Genomic DNA, 10,855 nt, shown 5'->3' with positions numbered 1-10,855 from the left:
ACTCCATCAGGGTAGTATATCAAAAGGTCATTATAAATATATGTTATGCCAACACAACCAGTGCCATGTCAATAATAAAGATGTCAGAAAATAATGGCTAAAAATTGATAAGAATCTTTACATATTATTTTCACAATAAATTTAAAGTATTTCAAAAGTTTTAAAAAAAAAGTAAGGGAAAAATTAACGCAAACAAAACTAGTCTATTGACAAAACAACAATCTCGAAATCTTATTATTCTTTACGCTTCCTTATCATTTTAACTAGAAAAGACTACAAAAAAAAGTCAAATCGCTAATAAGAAAGTAACCTTAATCTCAAGTAAAAGGTTCGGCAAGTTTAATGTGTGTTGTCGATAAATCCAAAAAACATTATAAATACTTAACTAATATCCTTATACAATAGCTTGTACCACAGTAGTTGTTTTAATAGTAGAAACTAAAATAATTTCGAGTGCTACATTTTAAACATGCATAATATTTCTATCGCTACATGTTTCAAAGTATTTAACAAAATAAAAGATTTCAATAGTAGTAGAATAAAAAAAAAATTGAGTTTGATAAGAACTCCTTAGCATGTTAACAATTTTGACAAATTTTAATAATTAATCTTGTCAATTGGTATATTTTTAAAATCGTTCCGTTAATTCTATGGCAGACCACATAAAATAATAAATGTTATATACGCCTACATACTTATTTTTGGTCCATATTAATTATCCACAGTATATTTGTTTCTATAGAGCTAAGAAAAAACATCCTGTATAACTGTTTTATTTTTTATAGTATGGTATTGTATTCCTGTGGCTGTTGCTTTAGGATAATCATTATACAAAATTGTTTTTGACAGTTAATAATAAAACATCAATCGTATACTCAACACAATATGCAGAGAAAACAAACATTGCAGGTTGTTTAACTGTTTTTTTGTTTTTTTATGTTTAATTTAAAATAAATCGCTACTTAACATCCAACCTTAAGAAAAAATCACGTTGCAAGTTGCATTTCTGAGGAAATGATCTGTAAAAACTTTCTTATTTTGTTGTAGGACTAATTACTTTTAGATAAACCTTTTATTAATTTATTTATTAATACCTGATGCAAGAACAAACTTTTTTATAAATTAGTTGTTAATGAAAGAAAAATAATGAAAAAAATAAAATAGCTAGAAAAATCTTTGGAAATTTAAGAAAATGATATAAAAAATGGTCTAAGTTAATACTTACTAAGTGTAAGACTACGTATTTTTTTAAAAAAGTGTAATATTTATCGATATTTAAAAAACTTACTGCTAAAATTTACTATTTTTTAAGCTTTAAGTTTTGAAGAAAGTTTTTCCAGAAAAAAATTAGCTTATTAAATTAAGATTAAAACTAATAATATAATTTTTACTTAACTAAATGCAAGAATTCTTCTAACACTTTGTTATAACGTGGATAGTGAAGGGGTGCTAGCCATGGCTGAGCACACGTGGTTGAGTCAGGTGAAAATGCGGAGCGAAGTAACATGCAGGAGATACATCCCACCAGCAGTTAAAGTTGTAATTAAACTTTATTGTAACACCAATTTTTCTTGCCACTACTCCTATGTAAAAAAGGCCTTACTAGTGGGGGCCCGTTTCGACATCAGCACTGTTCAGCTGACAAACTTAGAAGGAGAGAGAGCAGCTCCCACAGCCAGCAAGCTTGAGCAGGGAGCTACCCATTAGTATTTTATTGGCACAGCTCTTTTGCATAATCAACAGAGCAGTCGCGTTATTAATATATAAAGGGCCATTGGTCTGACAGTCAGAGAGATAAAACTTTTCTGATCATAATAAAAAAAGTGCCTTAGGTTGATAAGTTGCACCAGTACTTAATGTCAGCAATTTGATAGCTGTAGATAACAGCTTATTGCTGCTAGTAAAAGTAGTTTAAACAGCTATGTGTTTCGTGGACTCCAAGAAAGTCAGATACTTATCTTTAGTCTAGGTGGGTCATGGTCTTCGTGATATTGAAGACAGTGGCTGCTCTGCTTAATCTATATGTAAGGCAGTGTGATGCTTACTCGGAAATGTGCAACACGAGCATCTGAAGGGGTATTTCCTTATGGGGTGAGACAGTTCCAGGCAGTTGAAGCAGAGTCTGCAGCTCTGAACAAAGGCTCATTGCTCCAGCACCGATTTTTTCATAAGCTGTTTAATGAAACCAGTGTAATGAGCCACTGAGAAAAGAAGACACTTTGCCTTAGTACCCTTGATCAACTACTGCGTAGGTGTAGGCTTCCGAGATGTCAAAGAAAAAACGAAAATAAACTGCTTTCCAAAACATTTGCCTTTTTCTTTTAGTGTGCTGCCCACGGTTAATAAAGTAGCTCTAGTTTTCTTCACGCTGCTATCAAGCCAATCCAGGGTGCAGATTCTGGTCTTGAATAACAACTAGAGAGCTTGGTATGTAGTAAGGGTGCTCTCTTTTGACTCACATTCCTTAGCCCAGTTGAGTTAAGGACGTTCATTACAGTAAGAGGGGAAATGTAGAGAGTGCAGTGAGGGGAGAGCGAGCATGTGGCAGCGCCAGCAACTGTTTTGCATTCATTTATATACCTGCTCATAGGCGTCTAACATTGTTTTTTTATTTAATTGCAAAAATAATTTGTCGATCTCTCAGAAAATTGATTATAATACCAGTTTTATGGTATTGCGTCATGTAAAAAATAATTGAAAAATTCTACATACTGCTTTCTAATAAATTCCATTTCTCTGTGACTCCTCCATAAGGTAATGTGTTAAGTTAAAGTTTTTCCAACATTTAATATCTAAAAAATCAGTGTTGTGAAACGGTCTCTAATTTTATACGTGACTTTTTTAAGTCATTACGAGCATTCTGATGAAATTTCAGTGAGATTGTACCTTAAACGTTACGTAAAACGAAAGTCCTTAAGTATCTAGTGATAGCTTGCTGATGATGCAGCAGTAAAGTACAGTTGACTAATTTAGGCACGAGAGCGTTGGAGACTCTCATTAGTGTTGACAGTAGCTGATTTACATGTGTAGCGGATTCTTTATTGGGCACTAGCAGCTGCCAAGCCGTGCTCAAATTATCACCTTCTACTTTTATGCCACATAGAAGGCTAGTTAGTTCACCAGTGAGCGAGTTTATTAGTTTCTGAAACTTTATCACTGGCATAATTATTGAGTCAACTATTACCAAGAACCTAAATTTGTCAGAAAAGCTCTGCCAATCTTGTTGATCTCCGCTAAGCATGCGTGATTTGACCATTTTCAGTTGTAAATGAGTAGCAGGCCTTTTTTTGTAGATCTCTCTTTCATATAGATGTAGTCCTCTCAATACGCACTAAGCACTTTTAAAGAAGAGCCACGTGTTCTATAAAAGCATCGTGGATTTTCTGATCACCTTGCCCTTAAGATCAGATTGACTTCGTAAGTCATCTGCCCACGTATAGAGCTCTATATTGTTGCTTTTAAATTTGTCCGAATAATCTTGAAGGAGCCTCATCCTACTTTTAAAATAAGAAGTCGAGAGCTGTTCAATTGCTTTGAATTTCCTCGTATTGACGATAAAATTTATTATATAGGTTAACAGGCTTTTTGACGAGCAAGAAGCACCTGACAACCTTCGTCTCATATATCAGTACCGTCACTGTTGCCAGGTATGGCGATTCGTAAGGGGTGACTTACTCAAGGTGGTTGGCTTGAAAAAATTTTCACTTACTATTGTTTAGGTGGTTGGCTTTATCTGCTGAAGCTGTAGTGCTGAGCACTGGACCAGCAGTACGAGAATTTACAAGTCTTTCTGTGTGGTGGGTACGAGGCAGCTTCTCTGCTTGCGTGTGATGGTGCATAAACTTGGAGCCCATGTACCTTACATACCAGGATAATTATGTAGCTTAGGAAAACTATGTAGTGACGATAAAACAACAAGACAAGACGTGGGCATGTATATTTGATAAATCAGTAAGACGTAGTAACAGCAGTTGTGCGTGTTTACGTTTGTGTACGTAGGAGCAGTAACACTTCAGCAATAGCGAAACAGAACGAAGAGTTTATATGTATATGTGCGCGTGTGTGTGTATGCGCGTATGAACGAGTGCACATAATGGCCACAATCAAGATTGTGTGTATGTGTGTGTGAGTGTTCGTATGAACGATGGCACCCAGCAGCAACAAGGAAAAGAACTTGGCGTAACGACAATGTACACTAATGTAACCAAGGCTAGATTTTCTCGGCACTACTCTAATGTGTATGAATTCAATGATAGCGGAAGGCACGTCTTTACGTTCACACAGCATGGCTTTCGAAGTAAGAAGAAAGAGAGGCAGCAGCAGAGCAGCTTACGCAACCAGAAATCGCACCATGTGCCATTGTATTGGCTCAGTTCCATTGCCTAATTGACAGTGCAGCCACGTAATTAGCATATGACGAGCCATCAGCCTTAAATAAGAAACAGACGTTATTAAATTATTTAATAAACTGTAAAAGATCACTTAAATTTAGAATAAGATACGAACCACGCCGTAACAAGAAGTAATTAAATATCTTGAATAGTGTACGAGGCGTATGCGTTAGCACACACTAGGCTCGGATAGGGTGATTGGGAAAACACAATAAAACACAATAAAATTAAACAGCATAAAAATAACAACTTTTAATGTCACTCACAGGCCAAGAAAACACAGTTAATATTCACAAAATTGGAAAGGTCAAATTTATACCGGAGAAAATAAATACTGTATATAGTCTTAAAGCAACGAACTATTGAAATATATAAAGGTGAAGAATGTAGAAAGAAAAGAGTCAAGTTGAATAACACGATATGTTAAGTTAACCTGAAAAAGTCAAGCGTGCACTTTTGAAAATATTTTGGTTATCTGCACATGTGGAGAAGTCAATTATTGGTTTCTGCGCATGCGCAAACAGTGAAAAATGCACCTTCTGACTTTCTCAGAATAAAGCCCCTGCTGCTGCGCTGCTACTGTATTTGGAGCTGGTCATATGAGCTCAGAAGCAATCGAGTTTTGCCATCTCGAAGGCCTCTCTGATATTTAGTCAAATTCGTAAATTCAACATTTAAATATATTTATACATGTACCCGAGCAGAAATGAAAGTTGGTCGCTTCACTATTTTGTGAGGCAGTCTACATTCTATCTTTATCTTACTTTGCAAATTATACATATAAATAGTTATATCAGCTCTACTTGCAGTATTAATTGCAGCATAAAACTATATGTAGGTAAACAAGTGACAAGTTATCTTATCGACGCCTCGTATGAAGACCAGCACAGCTCAGATTTTTCAATGTTATTTGAAATACGAAAATCTGAACTGTACTGGTCTTCGTACGAGGTGTAGATATTAAGTCCTATTTAAATAGTTAATAAGTATTGCAATAAAAATGAGACTAACAAAATCAGTCGACATTAAATTTGTTGTTTACTAAACGAAGTTTCTCAAAGTACTGATTTTAGAAACGATTGTTGTTGCTTAAAAAATTGCGATAAAAACTATTTGAAAACCGTATTTAGATTGCAAATTTTCTATATGCAACATTTTGTACACTGTAATTCAGTGTCTGCTATTAAGTCAAGTTCATCGGTCAATCAACTGAGACAATTTTTTTGTATAAAAAAAGGTAAACTGCAGTATGAGCACTTTATTTGTATTTATTACTTGGTTGTTTCTTAAAATTATTTTAGAGTTAACTGACACAAATAATATACATATGATGTTAATTTGCAATCTGCGCCGAGTAACATTTTTTAGGTTACATTTTCATCTTCATTTATATAAAAGTTGATTTATGAAGAAATTAACGTTCGAAATAAAGCATGACTTTTGTTTAATTATAATACAATGTGTGTTTTTATATGGACATATATGTATACATATTTATAAATTGGAGGGTGGTTAGGTTACGTCAATTAAGGCAGCCTTAGTAGGCTATGGATTGCCTACAACTTCTGCTCAGGCAGCTGCATGTACCGTGTATATTGTTATATACTATCTGTCATTTATTGATTTTGTACATTTCTTATTATATTATTTATTTTATTTTAGAACATAATTCTTCCTTACACATTTGCCAATAAATTGTTGGATATTTGAAACATATATGTGTATCGTTTGGCATGCATATAAGTGTGTCAGCTCACTTTACTAAAATCATTGCTGTCAATGTTGGATAAAGCTTCTTTGCCACACATATAAAGTATATTTTTTTTGTCTGGGGTCTCGAGACCCCTCGCGCAGTTTTTTTTTTTTTTTTTTAAATCAGCTATATTTAAAAAAAAAAAAAATGTAACAAAATAAAAAATATGTGCTGTAGTAGCGTAGTGTGGCTTGGTGCTGTATGAATAGAACTGGTACAGTATGGTGGGATGGAATGGGAAGAGGAGGGGTAAAATGAAAAAAGTACACTTATATCACATATTTGCTAAAGGTCAGAATTCTAAAATCGTTGATTTACTCCAGCACATAACCCACCTATACAAGTATAACCTAAGGAAACTAACAACAAAGATGTTTTTTAATTCGTAATGTACTTAAAGTCGAGCTGTTTACTTTCTTCATGAATTATTACCACGCTGACATGTATTTAATACATTTATTTTCTGATTCTAAGATAGACAACTATCTGCAGCTTCTATATAGTATAGGGTTTACCACTTTACCACTATAACTCATTATTGATTGTTTTTTTCCCTTTTTTTCTTTCATTTACATTTTAGCAATTAAAAGATGCATTGGATAATATATATGATGCGCGCGTACCAAGTGTTTGGAAGGCTAGATCTTGGGAATCAACAACTCTTGGATTTTGGTTTACTGAATTGATTGAACGTAATCAGCAACTTTCTCAATGGATTTCGCATGGAAGACCAGCTAAGTTTTCGATGACAGGATTTTTTAATCCACAAGGTAAGAAGTGCAGCTCTTATTTTTTTGAATTTGGCTTAATATTCTTAATAACAAATTATTAAAAGCAATGCGCTTGTCACTCACCATAACATTTAAAAAAAATTTTGTAATACTTTTTCTTTTAAATAGATAAAACGATGTCAAAATTATGAGAGGCTTATAGGTATTTAGTATTTACTGTTAGGTGTAGAACTATTAGTATAATGCATGCGAGCCAAAAAAAGCTTGTTAACAAAAAAATTACTAGACCTTATAATAGTATGCAGAAAACAGTAACTAGTAATTGCAGTTTTCTAGAGTTTACTCAGCTTAATTTGTTACATGTCAAAAAAAACTTTTTTTCTGGTCTAACATGACAAAAGGAATTATAAAAATAAGTATTATTTATAGAAAAACTTGGAAATATGGCAGCACATAAATAGTAAGGGTAAGCAATTTCCCGACACTTTTGAAGTCACATTCTGATAGTAGCTGTGAATCAAAGGGTGAGTATTTCATCTCCAGCCATTCTGTTAGAGGAAAAGAGGTCAAAAAACAATGAAGGGTCCCTAGCTAAATAGGGCTCTTAAATTATCACGTGGTTCTCATTTTTAGGACAGGACCATTTGAGAATGGAGAAAATAGAAAAATAAGCTGTTCAACATCTAGTTTCCTCCCTTTCCCACTTATTTTATCATTGCGTGGTGGTGTTCATGAGATGTAGTGTTTTTTTGTAGTATCAGTGCAAAAGTAAAAGTGGGACTGTATTAGAATTGCAGACCTGAATGAAAAATAATGTTTTGAGCAGTAAATGGAGGATAAAAATGTATTAAGTTGCTTATTAAAGATATCCTTTCGTACTAGACCTACACTGCCGTCTAACGGAAAAAAAGGTATAAATGACAGTTTTCTTAAAAATGAGTTATCTATACCAATCGATTTGCCATGCAAACAATCCTGTGTCTAATAGTATATCAACAAATTAAATATTTTATAACGTGATTTAGTAATAATTTAACGGAAATTGTAATAATTGATCATAATTTTCGTCACTGACAAAAAAAAAAAAAGGGTAAGGGACACAAAATATGGAAATCGCGCCAGGCAAACATTCTTAGTGCACTTGTCCTTTTCTTACGTTGTAAAGTCGATGAGCACCACCTTGGATTTCAAAGTAGAAGAAGGGTAAGCCCCATGGAATAAGCTGAATTTTTACCCTTACCTCCTTTTTACCAGGAAATTGCGCTGAGTTAAAAGAGTAAGTACAGATTTTCATAGTTTCCATCGGTAAATCGCTTTTCTTGTGTTAAAAATAGGATAGTTACATCATATTTTTATAAAAAAAAGTTTTTTCGTAGTCCAATACTGAAATTATCATTGATTTTTAAAAACACTAACAGTTAGTTTTCCTTGATTTTCCCAGTTTGTCTCTCATGGCACTTACATTTTTGTTCCGTTAGACGGCAGTACACGTGGAGAAAGAAGAAATGGGAAAATAATAAGGCTTTTTATTTTTACAGTTTTTTTAAACAATTGCCACTTGAAAGAACTTTACTTTATTAATTATAGTATGATGTAGTAAAAGTGCCTTACTTTCTCTAGCCCAATTGTTTATATATAATTAATATATATATAAATAATTAATAAAAAGCGAGTGTCTGAAAATAAAATATGATAGATCGATTACGAAAGTTATAATTCCTTAATACAAAAGAAGGTATATTAATAGTTACAAATAAAAGTATCATTATTTTAAAGATAAGGGGGTAAAAACCATATGCGATGCAGTACTGCTGTAACAGCATTTAAAAAGAAGCTTGGTTGGATAAATCCTACTCAAGGCCTTTTTTTATTGCAGACAATAACAAATACCTTTTTGTTAACAGCCAGCTATTTGATTAAGTGCAGTACAAAATTTACAAACAGAGTTAGACTTTACCATCTTACTAATATTTAAAGCCAAGTCGCTAAAACCGTTGTAATTGCTACCCGCAAAAACTACTGAGCTAGTTTTGCTAAAATTTTGCATACCGATTCGTGATGATTCTAAGATAGTTTTTGCATAGTTTTTTTCTAGGAAAAGTTAATAATAATAGCGAAAAATAAGCTTAAAGTATTGCTAAAATAAACTAGCTTTGCGTTTTAGTTTAGTAGGATCCGCTGCGTGGTGTTGAGGTAAAATTCAAGCCATGCACAATTAAATATAGTAAAAAGTGGTTATAAGATGCCCCATCGAGTTGACGAATATCGTAGTTGATCATCAGCACTACACCAAGAACAGAGTCGTGCATCGTGCAGCTGGGCACTCCAGCTACCGATGACACCCCGATCGGAAAGTTAGCAGGGCTCCCAAGCTAGTTAGCTGGGGCCTCTGTGAGTTGCCTAGGGGGTACCAAGCTAGGATTGTAATGGGGCTCTGTGTGGGCGCTAACTGGGGACAAGAAAGTTATCGTCTATCTAGCTTTTCCTTGTACGCATCTAGAGATTTAAGAGCAGAGAGGTATATACACACACACACATATATATATATACATATATAACCTAGTGGGGCGTCCAAAAAAAGCTTTCCTCGAGAATAAAGCCAGCGATCTTCTGCACACTTGCTGAGTACCTTATTCACACTGCTACAAGCAGCCCCAATGAACCCTTTTTTTGTTCTAGTAAGATACGTAACTTATCTCTAACAACAATATTCATTTAATGTTTTTTAATTATTTATAATCAATTGTACATTAAATTAATCATGAAGTTATTCATTGAGTTAGGTATTGTTTTAATAGAATTAAAAGTTTTTTTGAAAATCAGAAATAAAAATGTATTATGGTACCTGATTCTTCAATGTATAAGTATTATAAATTAATTAAATTTGTACAGTAGTCAGTAAGAACAAATTCAGATTCTGACTATTTTTATTTTGCTACTGTAAACCATCAGACAGTAGATTACCCTAATAAGATTGGTACATTGCAACTTCTTACAAATATTTTTTTTTTTAATATCCATACAAAGCTATTATATTAACACTGAATTTTAGTGAGAACATACAAATGACTAAAAATGTTCTGTAATGATTTAAAAAAAACTTTTTTTAACGAAAAAATTTTATTGCAGGATAAGAATACATCATGTGATGTATGATTATTAAATAGTAAATTAAATATTGACAAAAAAACTTTGAAATCATTGTAAAAAGTCATATCTACATGTCATAATTAACATGTAATCGTTAGTCAAGTTTTAAAATTATGTAAGAGGGTGTTTTGCCACAGTGAGAAAAAAAAATAGTCCCTGAAAGACCAGCGTCTACAGCCAACTAGAGTAAGAAGGATCAACATCGTCCGGGGCCATAAGCTACCAAAAAGACAGAATACGAAACGAGAAGAAAATACTTTTCCTGCAGTTCATATGCCACAGTGACTCTCTCAGCGTTGTCATGGCAATAGTAAAAACTAAATTATGCTACTTTAAAAAAGAAAACGTGGTCGTTTGTGCAGACTAAATCGATTCGTTGTTACCATCACACGTATTTATTACTTGATTAAAAATAAAATCTCTGAAAAGTCGTACTTTTCTGTCTTACTTTTACTTACGCTCAGAACAAACCCTTACTGGTTTGCATTACATTTTAACTTAAAGTAATTTTTTAAATATCTTTTCAACCCATATTTTTGATTTACGGATTATCTTTTTCGACTTTCTTAAATTTACATTATTATAGTTTTTGCAACTCAATAAAGCTAAGTATAGTTGGCCGTAAGGAAATAATGGTTTTCTTAGGCATCAGACAACACAATCAACTTTGACCTTGAGATTTATAATGAGTCATAGCAAATGCCACAGCTATGAAGCACTGCTTAATTTATTAGATAAAAGATAGTGAAGACGAGTTTCGAGTATTTTAAGATATTTTTGAAATATGAGCTTTAGGTCCAATTTTTTCTTCAGTTATTATTTATCTTTCT

At 33.2% G+C, this 10,855-nt stretch overlaps 1 protein-coding gene across 1 annotated transcript in view; it reads left to right on the top strand.

Annotated features, from left to right (window-relative positions):
* Positions 1-10,855, top strand: part of kl-3 (dynein heavy chain 8, axonemal kl-3) — a 1,186,420-nt gene that overhangs the window by 1,062,146 nt on the left and 113,419 nt on the right. Inside the window, exon 57 of the mRNA XM_089590651.1 lies at positions 6,725-6,914. Coding sequence (XP_089446777.1) covers positions 6,725-6,914 — 190 coding nt within the window. The remainder of the gene's footprint in view (positions 1-6,724; positions 6,915-10,855) is intronic.

This window comes from Copidosoma floridanum, unplaced genomic scaffold (genome assembly GCF_036245765.1).
Source record: "Copidosoma floridanum isolate Cflo_tuat_1 unplaced genomic scaffold, Cflo_Japanese_pri ptg000013l, whole genome shotgun sequence".
NCBI lineage: Eukaryota > Metazoa > Arthropoda > Insecta > Hymenoptera > Encyrtidae > Copidosoma > Copidosoma floridanum.
The sequence above is the reverse complement of the archived record's forward strand: the minus strand, read 5'-3'. Positions and strand labels throughout refer to the sequence as shown.